General features: G+C 35.5%; 1 protein-coding gene across 5 annotated transcripts in view; it reads left to right on the plus strand.

Moving 5' to 3' along the window:
- The window catches only part of LOC129241924 (glycerol-3-phosphate dehydrogenase [NAD(+)], cytoplasmic), a 59,743-nt gene that overhangs the window by 24,598 nt on the left and 12,743 nt on the right, over positions 1-22,402 (plus strand). For 2 of the 5 annotated variants that reach the window (XM_054878475.1, XM_054878482.1), the window contains exons 4-8: positions 7,037-7,243; positions 7,320-7,508; positions 7,574-7,757; positions 7,848-8,001; positions 8,073-8,165. In XM_054878475.1, coding sequence (XP_054734450.1) covers positions 7,037-7,243; positions 7,320-7,508; positions 7,574-7,757; positions 7,848-8,001; positions 8,073-8,165 — 827 coding nt within the window. Of the gene's footprint in view, positions 1-7,036; positions 7,244-7,319; positions 7,509-7,573; positions 7,758-7,847; positions 8,002-8,072; positions 8,166-11,073; positions 11,201-11,276; positions 11,880-19,543; positions 19,665-22,402 lie in introns of those variants that run through there. The other 3 variants (XR_008582164.1, XM_054878497.1, XM_054878489.1) reach the window with 3 other exon arrangements.

Below are 22,402 nucleotides of genomic sequence, written 5' to 3' on the forward strand. Positions count from 1 at the left end.
GCCCACGTGTTATATATGTGTGTATGCATACATTTTTGCGCATATATGAAACTCCCACACCTATAATACTTATAAATATGCACATAAGCACACTTGATCCACTCGAATTTGCACGCTTGCCAGGTACAGTTAATTGAACTCATTCACATTTCTCCTATCACATCCCACACTATTTTCGTTTCCAATTACCAACAACAAATTCGAAAGAACGGAAACAGAAAAATCTTGCTTGCATTGGTCAATATATTTTACATTTCAGAATACACCTAATATTTCTGCTCATACATACGAATTTGTTTAATACAAAAAAAACAACTAAGTCAGTCAATAAATTACAATGCCACTACATTGCAGTTGCTTGCGTAAACAAAAGTAATACAAAGTACGACGAAAATGTAATAAAGGGAGTTAAATGTCACACAGGTCGGCACAAATTTTGAACCAAGAACCAGACTACATTTTTTCCATTGTGTTTGGCGTACAATTCATGTAAAATTACCCAAAAAAAGCCCAAGTAGCAGAAAGTTTCTTTGTTGTTTTGTTTCTTTATATCTTATATATCTTTCTTTATTATCTTATAAAATATATACATTTGTAACCTCTGAGTGCATAAGTAAAAATTGTAAAAGCTACACAATATGTTTCAGAAGCAGACAAAGATTTTTTATGTATGAAATAGTTGTTACCTTGGAAAGAGCTGAACTTTGAGGTACTCTTGTTGCTTGTAAAAAAATATCTCATGATGTGACATAACCTCAAATATCGCCATGTATTTGTACTGAGTACCACTTTGATAAAAAAGTTCTCGGAATACCATATATTAAAAAAATATAAGCTTACTAGCTTTAATCCGCGGCCCCGCTCGCATAGGAGTAGTTTTGAGGGATTTAGGATATGTATATAAAATAATTACAAACAATAATTTTATAGAAAATATTTTTTTATTAATAACCATACTATTGCAATACCCGGCATCCGTTGCTATGCCACGTTGAATAAAATCAAAACAACCAATCAGAAAAATATCAAGCAAAATTATTTTTATTAATTTTCTATCTTAAACCGTTTTTGAACTTTGCATTTGGGTCATAGTTGAACAGCTTATGCGGATTATGAAGTCTAGAGTGTGCTATAAATAGTGGGAAATAGGAAAAACTAAGATTTTTAGATTAAATTTAAGCAAATATTCGATTATTAGTGACGAATGAGAGTGGTGGCGCGGCCTGGAGGCAATGGGAAGGGAGTTCCATCATAAAAACATGCCTATAACCTTCATTGGGTGAAAATATGAATGTATACAATTTTTTACGTCATTTGATATTGTCGTTTCGTAGAGATGCGCGGACAATGCACAGACATTGACCTTTATAGTATAGAAGATTCCTCAAAAGCGATATTATCGCCTTCAAAGTACACCCCATCATCTGCAACGCACTTAGGCCAGCATTTAAACTAACACTCGAAATATTTCTCGATCTCTATTTTCGGTATAGCCATCAGAATATAACCGTCTTCGATTTTTCCATTATATCCTTTCGGCTGTTAAAACACGTACCCCGTAGTGTTTTGTCGACTCGATCAAAAAGAAAAAAAATGAAGGGAGTCATATCAGGTACTTTCGAGGACTCCCGGATGATATTCGTTTTGTTCTTGGTAAAAAATTTACGAATAACGATGGCACTGTGCGACGGCGCGTTATCTTAGTGCAAAATTAACGCGTTGTTTTCCTACAAATAGTCTTTATGAACTGTTTGAGCTTCTGGTAAAAATTCGTAGCATATAATTCCGTTGTAATCCAGAAGAACCGCGAGCATCGCTTTATTTTTTGACCGAAAACGACGTGGTTTTTTGGTCTTGGTTCATTCGAAGCTCTCCACTCACTCGTCTGATGTTTGGATTGCGTCCTCATAAACTCGCGCCTCGTCTTCTGTACTGATAAGTTTCATGAAAGCTGGATCGGATTCAGCCTTGTAAATCATGTATTTGGCGATTTAAATGTCGTCCAGTTTTTACATGAAATTCAGATCCTTTGGGACCAACTTTTCAGCAACTTGGCGCAAATCCTACAATGTCCTGAACGGATCCATAGGCAATGTTCAAGTTCTCTTAAGAAGCGTTCCTGCCACTCGTTAACGGCTGTCGATTGTTTTCTTTCGAGTACCATTACCAACATTTTTAAGGTTTTCGCATCATTGAATCCATTTTTAAAGCAAAATTTAATACAAACTCGTTGTCCTAAATTCAGAACCACTTTTAAAACTGTAAAAAATCGAAAACACGGGCAGAGATAGCTTTACTTAATACGGCGAGGTTTTACAAATGACAAGCGATGACTATACAATTTTGGTTCGAATGTTAACCACAGATGTGGCAACTCAACAACAAAAACTAGAACTCAATTCAGTTAACTTAGAGCGGTGTGTACTCTGACGGTTGTACCGGGAAATTTTTTGGTCAAGTTTGTGCAATTTCCGGCTGCAAATAATCATTTATCATGGCTCTGCAGCGCTTACCTTTGACCGGAAAAAAATTGGCCAATGATGCCACCGCTTAAAAATTCGCACCAACCTGCCAGTCTCTGGGGTTTTCTTGTTGACTCAGCGACAAAGATGAAAGTTTAATTCGTCAAAATGCAAAACTTTGGGCTACACAACATTGACTTCGGAAATAAGTTTGCAATGTTTCCCAGCGTTGTTCAAACGTAAAACGATCCATTTCGTCACTGTCAAAATAACATGTGATTAACACTATATCGATCACTTGAATTGACACGTTTTCTTTCTTGCTGACTTTCTTTTTTGGCGGTTTTTTCTTACACGATTTTACTGACAGAAGCCCCCAGCTGATTGCGATTGCATGCACTTCAGCACGAGATATCGGTAATATCAATAAATAAGCATTTACGTTCTATTGCTCCATGCATACATACTCCATTATAGCCACGGCTTTATCGGCCTAATGCAAAGTCTCAAAGGCAAAAGCCTCAAAAGCCTCATATCATACTTATCAAAAAAAAAAAAAAATTGTTTTATGAGTTAGTAACGTAGTAACGTAGTTATGAGTTATGAGCAATGGCAAATAAAAATACTTGCGTTGAAATGGCGCTTAGGAACAAAATTTGGCACTACGCCTCGCACAATCGATCATTTTCGGTGATACTCATGTCAGTATGAAGCGCAATGATTAATCAAGTGAATGAATTGTTCACATTTACATATTATGAAATATCCATCTGTCAATTATTAAAGATTCCATTAGATTTTTGACACTTCCTTACAAAAGGTGGAATTTAAGAAGGTGAAGAAATTGGAACACATTAAATCGTCTTTGGTGAAAATGGTAGCAAAAAATTATTTTTTACTTAAGGGTACCCGGTGGTCTAGAGCTCGAAAATTTCACCTATTTTCACGATTTTTTTTTGCCATTAAAAATTTAAAAAACGATGTTTCAACTTTTCGGGCTTATTAGTTCGTTTATTGAGCATACAAAAAAAATTTGTTTACTTTTGAAACAATATTTATTATTATAAAGGGTGTTTTTTTAGAGGTTAGGTTTTCAAGTTGGCACTACTTTTTTTGTAGATGGTCTTTTTGACAGCTGTCATTTGATTTATGCTCAGTTTGGTTTGCCATTTCATAATGAATAGACTTACACCTGAACAACGTTTGCAAATCGTGCAAATTTATTACGAAAATAATGGTTCGGTTCGCGCGGTTCGAAAATAATGGTTTTTGTTCAACGATGAAGCTCACTTTTGGTTGAATGGGTATGTCAATAAGCAAAATTGTCGCATTTGGAGTGAACATAATCCACAAGCCATTGCTGAGACGCCGTTACATCCTCAAAAAGTCACTGTTTGGTGTGCTCTATGGGCAGAGGGAATCATTGGTCCATATTTCTTTAAAAATGAAGCCTGCCATAATGTTACAGTCAATGGAGAGCGCTATAGAGCCATGATTAATGACTTTTTCGTGCCTGAATTGGACGATGTTGATGTGGACGACCTTTGGTTCCAACAAGACGGTGCTACATGCCATACAGCCAACGCAACAATCGATTTATTGAAGGAAACTTTTGTTGAGCGCATTATCTCGCGCCATGGACCTGTGGCGTGGCCTCCAAGATCGTGCGATATAACACCGCTGGACTATTTCTTGTGGGGCTATGTGAAGTCGCTTGTCTACGCAGATAAGCCCGAGACGATTGACGTCTTGGAAGAGAATATTCGGCGCGTTATTGCTGACATACGGCCCCAATTGCTGCAAAAAGTGGTCGAAAATTGGGCCTCTCGGCTGGAATTTATTCGAGCCAGCCGCGGTGGCCACTTGCCCGAAATCATTTTTAAAACATAATGGCAAACCCTATCTTTATAATAATGCTAAATTCTTGGCCATAACATTAAATTATATACGTTTTATTTCATCTTGAAAACCTAACCTCTAAAAAAAACACCCTTTAAAAATGCCGCTGAAGATGATCCTCTCGAAAAATCGAGCCCGGACGGCGTAGATGATTTCGAGACTTCTACTCATCTGAAACACAAAATTCAAGAAGATTTTTAATCAGAAAGAGTGCAGTTATGGTCGGAACTAGAACAAATCGAAAAAATGATAAATTGACAAAATGGCGCACTTTTGAAAAAAAAGTTCGTAAAATCGGGGTTTTTTCACTAGTTTTTTAGTTTAAAAAATAGGAAATTATTTAAATAAAATTATGATTCCAGTTCCGACGATAGCGATACATGTTGTGAACAACATATCCAAATTTCAAGTGATTCGGTTTAATATTGTAGTTTTCCCCGCCGTGCCGAAAAAAGTCGTTTCGAGATAAATGAGTTTAAAGTTTAAAGTACAGGAGCGCGCCGACCGCTCTCTACCTCGCTAATGGGCTGTAGAAGCTATAATACTGGGAGTTTGAGCATGAAAATCTCACAGTATATTCTTAACCAGTTAACTGTGATTGACGAATATACTCGTCATGGAGAAGTGGCAAAATTTTGTGCATTGACGAGTATACTCGTCATGCGTATAAATTAGTGACCATTGGCTATTTAAATTACAATTTTTGAGAAAAACAACACATATTCTCAAATTTCAAGATGTTTAGAATATTTTGAGGCTATGCCGGAATAAAACAAACAAATAGAAAATATAAACAGTTTGAGATGATGTCATGCTTCCCCGTATGCACTGGTTGAAAAAGTTCACCAGTTCGCATAATGAATTTATTTATGTGCGATGATAACGTTTTTTAGATGTTAACCTAAAAGGGGCAAAGGCAAAAGTCAAAAAGTGGATTTATAAACTAGAAAGTTAACTCGTGTATGTCAGTGCACCTCTTACCAAGTGTCGGCGGTTCTTATCAAATAAGTACAGTGCAACGTAAGAATTTCAAGTGCGTAAATTGTCCAGAAGTTCTGTAAATTACTATTTTTTTATTTTTAGTTCATTTGTCCCCAATTTTATAAAATTAACCCATCTTTTTCATCCAATATCTTACCAGCGCAACTTACTCTGTGATTGACGAATATATGTACTCGTCATAGCTCAATTCTGGTGACACAAAACTGTGCACACTTTTAAATGGGAGCGCCACAGTTAACTGGTTAAGATACTATGCTTTCGAAATATCGAAAAAATAAAAAATCGATTTTTTGAAATTTCTAGACCACCGGGTCCCCTTAATCCAGATTATATTTTGTGAATTTAAATTTAAAATCGATCGTGAAGTTGTGAAATTTCGCGAATATGAAGCTTTTATGTTACCTAAGCAAAATAGGGTCAAAATTCGTTCATAGAAGAAATAGATTCATCATACATTTAATTGACGAAAAACAAACTTTGAACTATTTACTCTATATTTTTTACTCGCTTTGCCGACGTATGTTTGGAGTTTTGACCTCCAAGTCACGATTATTCTACATTACTAACTACATTCCCACATGGGCCGCACAAACCGACTGTTGAAACTAAAGAGGAAGAACATAAGAAATCTTCTCGGGGTCCTAACAGGGCAGTGTCTGATTGGCAGGCATGCCAGTAGACTGGGTGCACCCTCTAACGACTAGTGCAGAAGCTGTAACGACATTGAAGAAGAAGAGACTATAGAACACTTTCTATGCGGGTGTATGGCTCTGGAAGAAGGTTGAATATTTTAGGAAAAAGTTCCCTGAACAACTTGGTAGAAGTAGGCAATATAAAAATAACAAGCCTTGTTAGATATATTAAATCCACAGGTCGGTTCAATGAGAACAATGTAGAGTGAGGAGAGGGGACAGCCCTGGTGGTATCACAATGGGCCTACAGCAGGCCTAGGTGTGTCAACCGACAACCACTATACCTACCTACCTACTACATTCCTACATTCCTGTTTTGAAAAAGCTGCTTGTTGTCGGCGCTGGCATTCACGTGCTCTGTATACACCTCCCTCGTGACAATTTATCCACCTATGTGCAGGTAGGCTCATTGCAAAAAAGTTCCGTCAATCCCATCTTTCTTACAATGAAACCTGCAATGTATTCGATCACGTCGGGATGATGCATGTATTCTCCCTGGTGTAACTCTTTGGGAAATGTTAGCTTTTTCTAAATGAATTCTTTCAAAATCATCACATCATAAGAAATAAAGCCTTTTAAATTCTCTATCCGATCTCGAATTGCCTCAATTGCTCTATCATGCCCTGACTTAAGCGGTATGTCAGGATGTATTCCATGTCATACTAGTACTGGACATACCGATACAAACTCTTCAATGAATTGTTGCTCGTAAGCGAACCATTTTGAAAATGAAATGTTTTTTCTACACATTTTACTTTTCCTCCACTTTTACTTTTAATTTCCAGAGTTAGCAATCCAGTGTCTTGCTAAGTGAGCCAATTTGTCCAATTTAGAGAGAACGAAAAAGTTGCTTACTGCGCAAACCTTTTATTTTTGAATCGTGTCTACATACAATATTATAAATATATTTACATACATATATACCTACATACCTACATTTTTACAAATATAAAATTCGATTTCTTTGATTTATTATTTCAGGTCGCTGTGCCAGATCTCGTTGAAGCGTGCAAAAACGCTGACATCCTCATTTTCGTTGTGCCACATCAGTTCATTCCGAACTTTTGCAAATCGCTGTTGGGAAAAATTAAGCCCAATGCAATTGCCATTTCACTGATTAAGGGCTTTGATAAGGCTCAAGGCGGTGGTATTGATCTTATTTCTCACATCATTACCCGCCATTTGAAGGTCGGTTTTTAGTTTTTAGCCTACAAGTGAACTTAACTTTAACAAACTTCTTAACAAACCTACACATCGTTTATAGATCCCCTGCTCCGTGCTCATGGGCGCCAATTTGGCTAATGAAGTGGCACAGGGTAACTTCTGTGAAACCACCATTGGTTGCCGCGATGTCAAGTACGCCAAAACATTGCGCGATCTCTTCCAGGCAAATTTCTTCCGTGTGGTTGTGGTGGACGACTCTGATGCGGTCGAAGTGTGCGGTGCACTCAAGGTTGGTAAAAAGTGTTGAAGTTATTGTTATAAATTGTTTTAATTTCGCTTTTTCCAATTGTGTAGAATATTGTGGCCACCGGCGCTGGTTTCGTCGATGGTCTAGGTTTGGGTGATAACACCAAAGCGGCAGTCATTCGTTTGGGTCTGATGGAAATGGTAAGATTTGTCGATGTCTTCTACCCAGGCAGCAAATTATCAACGTTCTTCGAGAGCTGTGGTGTGGCTGATCTAATTACCACTTGCTATGGTATGCCATGCATTTAATTTGAATGCTCTAAGTTTTATTTTATAATTTTATACATTTTCTTTTAATTTTATATTTTCTTTCCGCTATCAGGTGGCCGCAACAGGCGTGTTGCAGAGGCTTTCGTGAAAACTGGCAAAACTATCGAGCAACTGGAAATTGAGATGTTGAACGGACAGAAATTGCAAGGTCCACCCACCGCCGAGGAAGTGAATTATATGCTGAAAAATAAGGGCTTGGAAGACAAGTAAACCTACGCGTTGTGATAGTGAATAGTTTCTAAATTTTAATTATATTTTCTTTTAATGTCGTTTACAGATTCCCGCTCTTTACGGCCATTCACAAGATTTGCACAAATCAATTGAAAGTTCAAGATTTGATTGATTGCATACGTAATCACCCTGAGCATATGTAAGTTGATTGTGTTCTTTAGTGCACTTTTTCCTCTTACAGTCAGTTTTCTATATCAAGGAATCCCATTAAAAAAAAATATATCCCACTTAAATCAAAATTTTCCCACTTATGAAACTAATTTCCTCTTTAATGCTTCTGTTATAGATTTGCCTAATTTTGTGATCTAATTTGTAATTTATGTAGTTAAAAGTTGTTGCACGTTTTTTATTTATATGTGTACATATTTGCTTTTGTTGCACCTGTTAATAATTACCGTTACTTTTAATTTTGCGCTTATTTTTATTAACTATTATTAAGCATACAAAATATATAAAAATTAAACTACGTTTCTGTTTGACACCAAAATTTGTTATTTTATTTTTGAAAGCAAAACTTACACACTAAAACTTACTTCCCTGCTAAAAATTTACACAAAATATTCGAAAATCGGACCAAATGCTTTTGCGGACCAAACATTTATGCTGAATTTATATGCTGTTACAACAACAACTGTCGTTGTTGGCTAGAAGACTGCACGCTTCACTTTGCTTCTAAAGCGGCTAACAAAGCATGATAGTTGGTGGCGGCGACAGCTGAAATCTACGCTACTTGCATATTATTTGGTATTTAGGGGCTATTTGCGCTTGTGCTGTATGTATATAAAAGCCTGCGGGCAGTTTATGAGAGCAAATTTCTTAAACGGCCAAGTGCGATTGAAGTTAGGGGCAACCTTACGCTGTTTTTGTATGCATTTTTTAACTGAAGTTTATACTTAGTCTTGCCATAAATTCTGTGATACGGCGAGAAGAAGTTCGCAAAAAAAAGCTCCGTTATTTTTGCTTGTTAACAATGGAGAGCTTAGGTAAATCGCATTGCAGTGGTAAAAAAGCGAGTGATATTAACGAATATCTAAAAAACATAATATTTCGGGACTATGGAACGTTCTTCCAAACCTCTGAAGTGACAGACAGAAAAATAAGTAGTCGTCCTCACGTGGTTCGAACCAGTATAGCCATACAAGCCGTTTGAGCAAGTAATTGGCAGAAACCCCCTTAGAAAGCAGAAAATCATGTTCAAGGAAATGAATGTATCGACCAGATCCCCTGTCAAGACTAATTAGAGATGATCTCCATATGAAAGCCTTCCGCCGCTCAACAGGTCGTCTTTTGACAACGCGCTTAAGGGGGGATTCTACTGTAAAAATCAAATTTTCATGGATTTTGTTTTCATACTTGTATTAATTTAATTAGTAAAAAAAAGTTTAGGGTTACATAAACACAGGTCTTGAGTGTACAAAAAAAATTTTTAAATTTATTTTCATTTCAAAATGGCAGCTGTACAGCCGCTCCCCCGAAACGCCTTTTGAAATCTGCCCACACTGTCGCGCATTTAAAAAAAATCTGAAATCAAAAAACCCAAATTTTTTTTATTATATATCATTATTTTTAGTTGTTAAGCCTATTACTTGCAAAAAAAAAAATTGTTTGTAAAATTTTTGAAGTTTTTTAAAAAATCGATATTTTTTTGTTGTCATTTTGTTATTAAAAAAGGGGTTATAAATAATAAATTTTTCCCCACCATAGCTTTAAAAACTAGTAAATATTGTTAAAAATATACTATCAAAGTTTGAGCTTGATATGTTAATTTTTCACGGAGCTGTGATGTGGGCAATTTTGAAAACGTGGTTTCGAGAAAAACACGCATATGACCGTAAACCTCTCGAGCGCTCAGTTTATACCTGCTTTGCTAAAACTTTTATAACTTGAAAACTATTCAAGATTTCTTTTTAAGATTTTCATGGAACATTCTGGAGTTGTTTCTGAGTATGTTTCAACAAAAAGTAAAAAATCGATTTTTTTTAAGTTTTACAGTAGAGTCCCCCCTTAAAGAAAATTAGACAAGACAGCTGCAAGCAGCTTCGTCGATGGCACGCGGTCAACGGCCATGAGAATATTATTTTCACAGATGAGAAAATGTTTACTGCTGAATAAGTTTTTAATAAGCAAAACCACTAAATCTAACCTAAAACTTCTAAAGACGCAAAAAATGTTGTTTCAAGGGTTCAATGTGGTCCCATCCAGCCTTCGTTTGGCGGGGTGTGTGCAAAGGCCTTACATCTCTTTATTTCTGTGAAAAAGGCGGTTAAAACCGTAGCAAAAGTATATCAGGAGGATGGCTTAGAACGCGTGGTGAAGCAGTTGAGCAGTATTCTCTTCAATGGAGGGTGTTGGATCTTCTAGAAAGAACCCAAGCTCATTAGGCAAAAATCACCCAACAGTGGCTAAAAAACAATATTCCTGGGTTCATAGCCGCAGAAGATTCGCCGTCTGGAAGTCCAGATCTGAATCCATTGGATTACAGTGTGTGGTCAGTATGGGAAAACATGGCCAGTCGAATACCTCACAGAAATTTGGAGAGTCGCAAACAATCTGTGGTTCGAGCACTGAGGCTTCGAATGAAAATTAATTTTTTTTTTAATATTTGCATGATTAAATGAAACTAACTTCATTAAAAGAGTATTATAATTTCTTATCTATAACGGGCTCAACTTGTAACAGAACTTATGGCAGTACTAAGTATATTGTTCTTTGTATAAATATTTTTACTTGAAGTTTTTTTTTTTGGTGGGTAAAATTCTTTTGCGCGAAGCTTTCTATTTATAACAGCTCTTAAACCAAGTGAAAAATGCTTACTGTGCCACCATTTGTAAATGCTCGTATTATTTACTCAAAGCCCAAATTCTTTATAAAATTTAGTTCTGGTGATGGAAAGTACATACTTTGAAGGACACTCTTGCCCTTACTTACTTGCCTTTCCCTCAAAGGTTTGTATATGTTGGAATCCGTTTATTTTTTAGCTGTTCTCTTCTGCTTTGTATGCCTCAATTATTAGCGTTCTTTTGTAATTATTTTAATTTTTCTTACAGATATCATCCCACAAATATTTTCCCACTCTAAAATCAGTCATGTGTACATGTCTCATCAATTCTATGTTTCCTCTACTAATCCCTAACAATTTCCAGCCTTGCTAGCAACTAATCATTAACTAACTTAGTAATCAAACTGCTCAGAATCTCTTCATGCCTCATAACCCTAAACAACTTTTTTACTCATTTTCCATTTTTCTTAGGGACGAGCCTATTAATCTGCAACCAAAGTTGTAATTTTTTACAACAACTTACGCAAAACAAAAAAAAAACAAAATCGCTCTTAATTGGATATAAAAAAAAATTAAATAAATGGAATATATGCACAAGCCATATATGTATGAGAGAGAGAGAGAGAGAGAGCATAATAAGATGATACTCTTATTTATGTTCTCTTATTGCGTTATGCCTTACGTACGTCGACAGAAAAGTAAAAACATAAGAATTCCAATCATATCGGATCTCGCACTTCACTTCTAACCTAACCTTTTCGCACACCAACACAGTCAACTTCATGACAGTTTCATCATCGCATATCCCGAACTCATGTGCTTAGAAGCAGAAGAATTGGATACTCCTTCGACTTAAAACTATCTATCATCTTGCACACTACACTCGTGCCGACAGATGTAAATGTGCTTGTGGACATTGCTTTTGTAATGAAGTAGTGTAGTGTTTATGCCGAGAAGTCTGTCTGTATGCGAGGCATATTTGTAAATATCTATAAATAACTATTGTCGTGAATGTTTAATTATGTATTTGTTATATTCATAAAAAATAATTTTTTATAACAGAATTGTTAATAATAAAAAGAAATGGTTTTATAAGAAATTAATTAAAAATCATGCATTTCATATCACTCCATTAGGATGTAAGTAGTATTAAGTAGCTTTATTGCTAAGTTTCGCAATTTTGTTAAAAATTTACGTACATGGAATTTGTTAAGTGAAAAAATGCGGTTTATCGACATTTCTGACAGGTCAACCTTAAAAGAAAACAACTATTTTTCTACATGCGTAATTTGCCGCCATAGCAACTGAAAAAAATTTGGCTATTTTATTAATTAAATTTTGTTATGAAGCTTATTACATAAAGATAATCTCTTTAAAAGTTGCCTGATTCGATAAGTATCACAGAAACAGTTCTTAAATGTTTACTCATTAACAGGAACCAAAATCGGATATTCGTTAGGGAATTAAAAATCAGACCAACGTGACAAAATTAGAAAGTGAAAAATGCAAAATTCTTTTCCACTGCGTCAGTGACTGTAGTGACGAATTTATTTGATTTTATGTCTTAGTTTTTGGATTTTTTTCGCTTTTCCTCAGGTGTAAAATTAATCTTCAACACGATTATTGGCTAACATTTCATGTCTTTGAAATAAGGAATAATCACGAAAAATATTGGTCGGGCGAAAATCGTTATAACATCAAATTTATATAGGCTATCAAAATAATTTTTAATTTATTGTTTTCTTTATTAAGGGGTTAGGGGTAGTCAGAGGCCCGAAAAAATTATGATTTTTAATAATTGCTAGTCAATTACTTTATTTTACAAAAATAAAAACATAGTATTAATACATCAGGTTTCGACTTGACTTCAACACAATTAAAAAAAAAAATTATAATTGTAAAAGTTATCGCTGTTTGTGTGGAGCTCGTTTCTCCAGAAGTCCCTTGCGGTGATCATCACAAGTCTTTGGAGATGGATCTAAAATCAATCGGACAAGAGAAATTCGTTTTATTAATAGATAATCTTGTGCCTGATCGAAGCTTTTTTTTTCTTCTCAAAATTAACAATATGGCGGCCTCAGGAAATATTTTTTAGATTTTCGGGGAATTTTCGAAAAAAAAACTCCTTTGATCAGTCACGAGATTTTTATGTTTTTCAAAATCAGTATACATTTTCTTGAAATCTTTCAAACGGTTTTTAAGTTACAGTGATCACCAGTTCAAAAAACATAGTTTTGAGAAAAACGCATTTAAAGTTTTGCTATCGATTTACATATGTAGAGTTTTACAAATTATTTAATTACTTACACTGTGTCATCTATGTCTTGGCCATATAATAGTTCTTCAGCCGTCATAGCAGCTTCCAAAATATCGACTTGCTGTTGCCTAAGTAGCATTCTACCTTCTCGAGTGTTATCGTTAGCGCGCTTATCTGCCACTGTCATACGTGGAGCATCCAGCTACTAGCTCTCGAGCGCCCTTTGTTAATTGTTGATTAACTCGAAACTATTAATCGGATTCACTTCAAATTTTCACACAATATTTTTAAGATACTTTACTTTAAGAAAATGCAAAACAAAAATTCATTTTTTTGAAAATTCTGACTCCCCCTAACCCCTTAAGCGTACTATGTTAAACAAAAAACTCATATTAGTTCCCTTTGTTATAAACAAAATGGCGCCTAGATGTGACTCCTCTCACTAGGCGATGGACATCAGTTTTCGTTACGGTATCTGCTGCTCTCTGGCAATTCGTTTTAAACTGCTGCTAATTTTTAAATTTTTTTGTTCATTTTGGGCAATTTTCTTTTACCAATTGCTCAATATTTTTCAATGGGTCGCAATTGTGGACCGTTTGGTGGGTTGTGGTCCTTTTGAACAATATTTACCCCGTGATTTTCATAACAATTCATAGTAAGGTGAGATGTAAGGATTTTGTGATTTCATATGCCGTTTTATCTTAAGAAAGGATAAAATTCAGACTCAAACGGTGTATGACAGTTATCACATTACTCCCTGGCCGCCTTTATCATATTCCGTTGACGGAACTTTTAGTTTAGAAATGTTTTACGAAATACCAAAAGCAGAGTATTTACCGACTTCACTTGCGAACAATTCAATCATCAGCTGTACCTCTTCAGTTAGTACAAGCGGCATCATAAAAAGAAAACTATTCTATATTCGTCATTCATAAGCAAATCTTTATACTTATCCTATAACTTCCTCTTGTGAGTTGGCAACGTTGAAATTAAATTATCTCACTTGATAACTGCGTTACTACGAAATAATCGGTGACGAAGAAATTTACATATTAAGAAATGCCGGTTAAATTTATCGAATTTCTTTAGCATTTTATGCCATCCGAGCACTCACCATCAATCCAAAAGAAAGAAAAATTATTGTCAGTCCTTTCACTTTGGCAACTGGAAAAGCGAGATCCATTAATTTGTGTGCCTTGCTGTTGGAGTGAGAGTCTTTAGCTTGACGTAAAACTAGGTTTTTCTGAATTACCGACGCAATTGTCTCGGAAACTAAAATTCGCTTAGCTTTTTCTGCACTCAATCACTAAATGTAATACTATTGCTCCACCCAAAGTAAACAGGAATACAAAAATCATAAACATTAATATTTTTAATAAAAGAAATTGGTTAAAACAACCTCTCCAATTTATCCCTCTCATTATCATTTGAATGTATTTTCGCATTTGTTAACAAGTTGCTCTCAGGTGCGGAGGAAAATTTTAAAATTTTAATGTTTTTTATTTTAATATGTTTTGTGGACAAATCTCCCATGTTTCTTGGACCATAGCGTACGGGCTCCGCGCTTTCAGTCAGTCTTCGACAGCCTTAATTAAAACTATTTCTGATTCATTCGTCGTCTTTCGTCTTTAATTCGTGCGGCAGCTCAATTTTTCTTGTTGGAACATTATCAAAAAAAAAAAAAAAAAATCATTTTCAAAAGCTTTCAAACAATGGAAATGGATTGCTAAACTACGCTTTCTTGTTGCTTTGATACTCAGACATATGACTATTGGCCCAGTAAAGGGTTTTCCAATAAGAGGTGTTATTTTGTTATTTATTCAAAGAAAAATGTTATTTTTTAAAATAAATGATCAGATATTTATTTCATTATAAAGTGGAAGGTATGCCGTTAATAGTGGAAAATAACATCAGGCAAATGACCACCATGACCACGACAGGACAACATCCTTTTCATGAAATTTTCCATAACCGAATTGCTGCCCTATGTCCTCGATAGCCTTACGAATTCCATCTTTGAGGTCTTGAATCGACTCTGGGCTTTTGGCGTAGACGTTCTCTTTCACGTGGCAGCAAAGCAAAAAGTCACAAAGCGTTAAATCACAAGATCTCGGTGGCCAATTGTGATCACCTCTTCGAGAGATAATTCAGAAACTTTTCCCGTAAAAGGTCAATGGTTTCGTTACTTGTGTGGCACGTAGCGCCGTCTTGTTGAAAATAAACGTTGTCCAGATCAATACCATCCAATTCGGGCCTTAAAAAATTGTTAATCATCGATAGGCTCTTTAAAAATTCTAGCACATTCTGGGGCTTATTATTACATCATTTATATGGAGGCACAGCAATACCACCGTTTTTTGTCTAGTGTAGGAAATTTACAAAGAATGGGTTCTGAATTTTCAGTGTCTATTTCACAGAATCGGCGCATGATGGTCTCAGAGAGACCAATTTTGTTTAAGGGGTATCTCAGGCTGCAGTGGCCTTTAAAGTAACCAGTTAAAAGTCTTAATTCTACTCTGCTATTCCAAAGTATCTTATCAGAAATTTCTTTCTCTGGCGTTAGAAATTATTCCACTTGTCGCTGAACGATAGATTTTCGCCAGTGTTCAACGAATTTCTTCTCCTCCCACCTCCTGAGAAGTTCGTTGATTTGGCCATTTGTAAGTTGCTCCAGAGTAAAATCAAATCTTTTGTAGTGAGGAAAACATGCGCAACAGGGTTGCACCACTAAAAAAGGGCTTAACACAAAGCGCAAGAGGCAAAACTTCCCACAAATTATGCTTACTTGGTTGATTTTCAAGCCCCAAAAATATATGACACCCGGAAAAAATCACAAATGTAAAGATGAGCAATGAAGAACAGCAATGCAGGCTTGAATACAATTAGGACCAGTCTTCTAGTTCCAGTTTAACTGTGGTGAATTTGTAAATTAACCTTTACCTTTTAAGCTTAGTTTAACTGGAAAGAAAGATTAAACTTGTGCTACAAAACTGATCCAATTGTTGCTGTATCAAAGTTTATAAACTCTGCTTCAGAGCAGAGTTAACTCAACTTTGCTAGCTTAACAGAAAATGTTATGTTAACAGTGATGATGACATTACAAATGTAAACATATTTTGCAAGATACATTCAGGCGTAGGCAGTACGCAATTATGCAATCCAATGTAATAAATTTAGAACTGTTTCTTAGTGCAAGTTTAATACTGCTTACCAGTTAAACTAAGTTTAAACGTCTAATTTTGCAAGTTTAAATTCAGTTTAAAATTCACCGCAGTTAAACTGCCACTGAAGAACGGGTCTTTAGTTTTGTATGGGAAAAATGCTTTTTGTATGGAAAATTACCGCCATTGAAAAAGCTGTGGGAACCTTTAAGAGAAGGAGACTATTGAGCACTTTCTCTGTTAATATCCGGGTTTGGCAGCTAGACAATTAAGATCTCTGGGTGCTCCTTTCTTCAACAGTCTGGGGCAGTGCGCCAACCTAATTCCCATCAATCTTCTCCATTACACCAACAGCTCTGGCTGGCTGTAGATATCTGCCTGTTGGAGGTCTCATAATGTTATCAAAACGGCGCTTTAGTGCTACTTGCGGAGCGCCACCTACCTTCACCTGGAAAATTACTTTTTTCTTTAGTTTTGTGAATAATATATTTTTTCTAAAAAATGCTAAAAACAATATAATAACATGAAATTGACAGATGGTCCTTTTTTCATAAAAGAACAATTTTTCGCTAATAAAATTCGGGTGAGAAATTTAACCACACGAAAAACTTATTCATTTTAAATCAATTATATTTGATTTATGGGGTCTCATTGGCATTTTGAAAACACCTTGTTGCGAATGATAAAAACTCATATTTTTTTACTCATGGATTTTTTCTACTCAATGCATTTAGCGACAGATTTTTATAACCAAATATATAAGTAAGTAAATAATATGCCTGCAAATGATAGTTTCCCTGATTAGGAGCTTTAACGCAATCATACTGTTCTGTTATTTAAAAAAAACATTGAATTTGTGTTGATGTCTTTTGCGAATAATTATAAACTTAGCCAGTAACTGAATTCAGTAATGCTAAATTTTTGTTTTGTGAGAGGATTTGTTGGAATGTAATTTATGACGCTAATCATTTTCAGCTAGGAACTGTTAACCATTTGGACTTGTTTGTTAGTATTACAATTTTGAGTACTTTTTCAAAGTAATTGAATGAAATCGAAAACCAAAAGGCTATATAAGCTTAGACACAGTGCAAGATTACAAAAAGAAATCGCTTGTGAAATGAATAGCCCTTTGCGACTCATCTTAAGCGAATATCTTAGATGACTTCAAATATTGCAGACATTTATTTTTTGCCAAATTTAAAAAGCCAATTTAAAGTAAAAAATATGGGGAAAGCGTTATTGCAGAAAACTAAAAAAAAAATTAAAAATGTTCACTCTAAGTAAGCGATTTCATGTTACGTAGCAAGTACAAATAAGCTGGGTGTCAAAGTGATAGATCACTGTGTTTCGGTAAAAACCTTTTTATTGCTTTGGTCTGAAAACTATGCTAAGAATAAATGCAGCCACCATTTAAACAAAAAACGATTGAGCCAGAACCTAAATTTGCGGAAGAAATCGGCCTTTCAACGATGCAAAAAAATCAATTTAGATGGTCAGTCATTACTGCTGTCCAGATCTAGGAAAAGAGAAGCGGTTAATGTCAAAATGAACTCAAGCGGAAGGATCTGTGAAGGATCTGGTTCCTGGGCATGAAACAAAAATGAATCTAGGTGAAAATTGCTTTTGTGCCTAGTAAAGGGTGGTTAAATTTCAAGGGCCGATGTTGAATGTGAACCACACCCAAACGTCAACGACACCGTTGGACTTCTTTCTTTGGGGATATTTGAAAGAAAAGGTGTACGTCGATAAGCCAGCAACAATTCAAGAGCTAAAGGATGAGATAATTCGTGTGAAAATCATATTCTAGGGATCAAAATAAGAAACTTTGCCGAAGGAACCATATCTCTAAAACGAATTCTGATGCCCCCCAATTTGGGTCGAACTTTTTAGTTTCTTTTCTATAACTCACTTAAATTAATTTTTTCATTTACATATGTTCTGACTAAATAAATTTCTTAAGAGAAAAAATACATATTATCATTATAAAAAAATAAAAATAAAGAAAAAACATAGTCATTTAGCTGATTTTTTCATGTAAAGGCCAAAAATGGGCCAGGGGGGTGTGCCACTGGCATGGGTGGATCGGCCGTCCAAAGTTAGTGGGGGTCGGTCATACATTTGGACTCGATTGGAGCACTCTAAATGGGTCAAAGTGGGATTTTTCGTTCGACCAAAATTGGGGGACATCAGAATTCGTTTTAGAGGTATGGTTCCTTCGGCAAAGTTTCTTATTTTGATCCCTAGAATACGATTTTCACAGAGCAATGAGCGATTTTTAAATCGACCCGCCCTACTATTCATACTCTGCAAAAAAGTTTGTTCAAAAACTGGGATATCATGGCCAGTCTTAATACCAGACTCGATTGAAAGTTCGTGCGGAATTTTGGAAAAAAAGTTGTTCAATAAATTTGGTATTCCAGTTTTGACGCGACCAGTCTTCAGACCAGACTCGAATTCGATTAAAAATTTGTGCGGGATCTTGGCAAGTTTTCGATCTGGAAAAGTCGTCGCTTGAAGTGTCGATGAACTTAAGGAAAGGACCATCAGCGTGTACAAATAAGCTCCTGTTGACATTATTAAGAACTTTGTTCAAATTTTTGGTTAAAATTTAATAATAAATTTTTAAATAATGATTTTTAATATTTAATAATTACTCATATGAACGAATTTAGCATCATTTTTCATTTCAGTGCAAATACAGGCGAAAATTGCTTTGAGTTTATAATTATTCGCAGCAAGGTACATATATAAAAATAATAATAAAGAAGAATAATTGAAAAAAAAATAAATCTAGAAAATACCCAAATTTATCGTTCAGGCTACAAAGCTTGAATAATCATTTTGCTAATTTATAAATCATGCTCGTGTAAAAATCACTCCTACATATTTTACTTTCCTCCTTTTAGTTAATGCTAGATGTAAGTTTTGTTGTTTGTAAAGTATTACGAATTGTTGTTCTATGAGCCTACTCAACTACATATATACAAATTGCAGACCCACTTTTGCTAGATACTCTAGTGAAGTGTTTTACTTTAACGCTTCAAATGTTGATTGGTAAAACAAAAAAAACAAAAACACAAAAAAAAACACAACGCAAAGAAAGAGAATTTTATTGTATGTAAGCATTGGAGACGCTTCCATTTAATGCGGCTGATGACATTAAGCGTATGTATGTTTTAATGTATACTTCGATTGACTACAGATTGGTTTAACTCCCCCCAATTGGCATGTCTAGACCCCGATTTGATAAAATACTAAACTTATAACGTCGCAATGCTGAATTACTTTTCTTTCTTCTTATATCTTCCTCTATTTCACAGGCAAGAGCTATAAATATGTAGATATGTATGTAAGCTGTAAAGTATTTACATGCATGTTGGCACACTTACACACAAATATATACACAAACACACACACACACACATACACACAACTGTTGACAAATGTGCAAAAATATTTTAATAAAAAACAAAAATAATATTCTTTTACTAAAATCAAAGCAATAAAAATAAAACAAAAAACAAAAAAAGAAGCAAAACCAAAGGCAAATGGCACCGCACTTTTAATCAAGTCACAAGCGAACTATGCAAATTAGTAAAATAGTAGTAAATAAAACAAAAAGTCTCTTAGATATTTTAAATAAATGTCTCGTATTTTAAAGCCATGCGATCAAACCTGAAGCTTTGTGTAAAGTACCCAGTACATTGAAGCTGCAGCGCATTCAACTGTGATTTGTTTTTAACACAAAAAAGTGGGACAGCCAGTAAATCGACGCGCACCACAAACCAAAAAACGTATGTAAAGAAAGACGTAATTAAAGAAGAAGAAGTAAACTATAAGCGAGGACATCAGGATGCTTCACGTAAAGGTGTATTAGGTATTTCTGTTCGTAAGGGAAACCGCACAACCGCAGCATATATCTACATATAAGCACATATACACACATCCACATATGTACCTACAACGATAGTCGGAAGGATTCTCCACTGCTCTGCTACAATCGACTGACTTGTTTGTCAAAACAAATTCATACGAAAATTTAGTGAATTGCTTGATCCCAAAGCGCTAAGGACAAGCAGCAGACGGCCATTGAAGGCAGATATAGATATTTTTCGAAAGTGTACCTAACGATTATCTAAGTTTTTAGCAAATAAGTAAGACCACTGCTAGTTATTGTTTCTCATGACACAAAAAACAAAAACAAGAAATTAAGAATAAAAAAATCTAAATAAATAAAAATTTAAATATTTAACATTAATTTGTAAATATAGTGAAAAATTTGTGTATAAAAGTGAGCTAATCAATTGTTCTAATAATTAGCGTACATTAATTAGTGGCACACATGAGAAATATCATACAATTTTAAAATAAAAATAAAAACAATCTGAAAAAAAAGAAATATAAACAGTTGAAACACACCGACACACTAGAATTGCTGCGTTTTATTGCAAAAATATGCAAGCAAGTGAGAAATGCTTTGTTTATAAAGGGTGCTCAATTTAGACATATCGGATTTTAAACTGATATAAAACAAAGAAAATTCAAATTCGGACAAATTGGGCAGTCTTTATTATTTTTGTGTACATTCATGAAATTTATTTTGATAAAGATAATCCCTTTCAAAAGATGGCCACAACAGCGCCGTGATTTATTTATTTATATTATAATTGGCGCGTAAACCCTTTTTGGGTGTTTGACCGAGCTTCTCCTCTTATTTGTGGTGTGCGTCTTGATGTTGTTCCACAAATGGAGGAACAAGCCAACTCCGAACGGCAGATATTTTTATGAGGAGCTTTTTCATGGCAGAAATACCATCGGAGGCTTGCTATTGCCTGCCGAGGGGCGACCGCTATTAGAAAAATGTTTTTCTTAATTTTTTTTTGGTGTTTCACCGATATTCGAACCTACGTTCTCTCTGTGAATTCCGAATGGTAGTCACGCACCAACCCATTCGGCTACGGCCATCTGTAAACACCAATTTTGAATGACTCGCGACTCGCTGGAGCACTTTGGTGGGTGTCTCCTGAATAACTTTAGTAATGTTGACTTCCAATAATGCTTCAATCGAAGTCGGTTTATCCACAAATCATTTAGACTTTACAAAACCCCCATAAATGGAAGTCTAAAGGTGTGATACAGACACGATTCCGTTGGCCAATCCACTGATCCGAGAGGGGAGATAAATTGGTCACCGAAACGACGCCGCAGTAAGTCCATTGTTTCACGGGCTGTGTGGCAGGTAGCGCCGTCTTGCTGAAACCAAATGTTGTGGAGATCACGACCTTTAATTGCCGACATCAAAAAGTCGTTTATTCGCCATTTACTGTTACATTAGCGCCAGCCTCGTTTTTGAAGAAATATGGGCCGATGATTTCTCCAGCGGAAAGGGTTTGATGCGTTGTATTTAATGGATTTACGGGCTGTTTTTGAACCGTTTCAGGTGGCTTTTCAGCCCAAATATGGCAATTTTGCTTATTGACGTAGCCATTAAGCCAAAAATTAGACTCCTCGCCGAACAAAATACGGGTCTCAAAACACTTTTCACAGAGCGTCGATTTTCGTAATACATTTCTACGATTTGTAAACGTTGTTGTGGCCTAAATGTTTCCATGATGAAATGTCAATGAATACTGAACAAAATTATGTATTCAGTTTGATAGTAGTCACACGTGATCTGCCGAAAAACTATTGGATAAAATCACCCTTTATATGCATAATGAATATGATCAAAAAGAAAGATGAAATTGCTTTGCATTGTTTAAATCTTTATTTATAAGCCTATTTCATTAGCTTCAACGTAACTCTCTTTTGATGTAGTACATTAATGCCAACGGTCTATCAATCCTCGAATCAATTATTGCTATCGATTTTCGGCTATTTTGGCTCGGAAAGCGACCGTCCTTAAATTATCTCTTTAATTGTCTCGAAATGGTATCAGCGGAGTGGCGTTTTGAGCTTAGCGAATAGCCAGAAATCGCAACTAAATATATAATTGGCACGTACACCCTTTTTGGGTGTTTGGCCGAGCTCCTCCTCCTATTTGTGGTGTGCGTCTTGATGTTGTTCCACAAATGGAGGGACCTACAGTTTCAAGCCAACTCCGAACGGCAGATATTTTTATGAGGAGGTTTTTCATGGCAGAAATACACTCGGAGGTTTGCCATTGCCTGCCGAGGGGC

This window comes from Anastrepha obliqua, chromosome 1 (genome assembly GCF_027943255.1).
Source record: "Anastrepha obliqua isolate idAnaObli1 chromosome 1, idAnaObli1_1.0, whole genome shotgun sequence".
NCBI lineage: Eukaryota > Metazoa > Arthropoda > Insecta > Diptera > Tephritidae > Anastrepha > Anastrepha obliqua.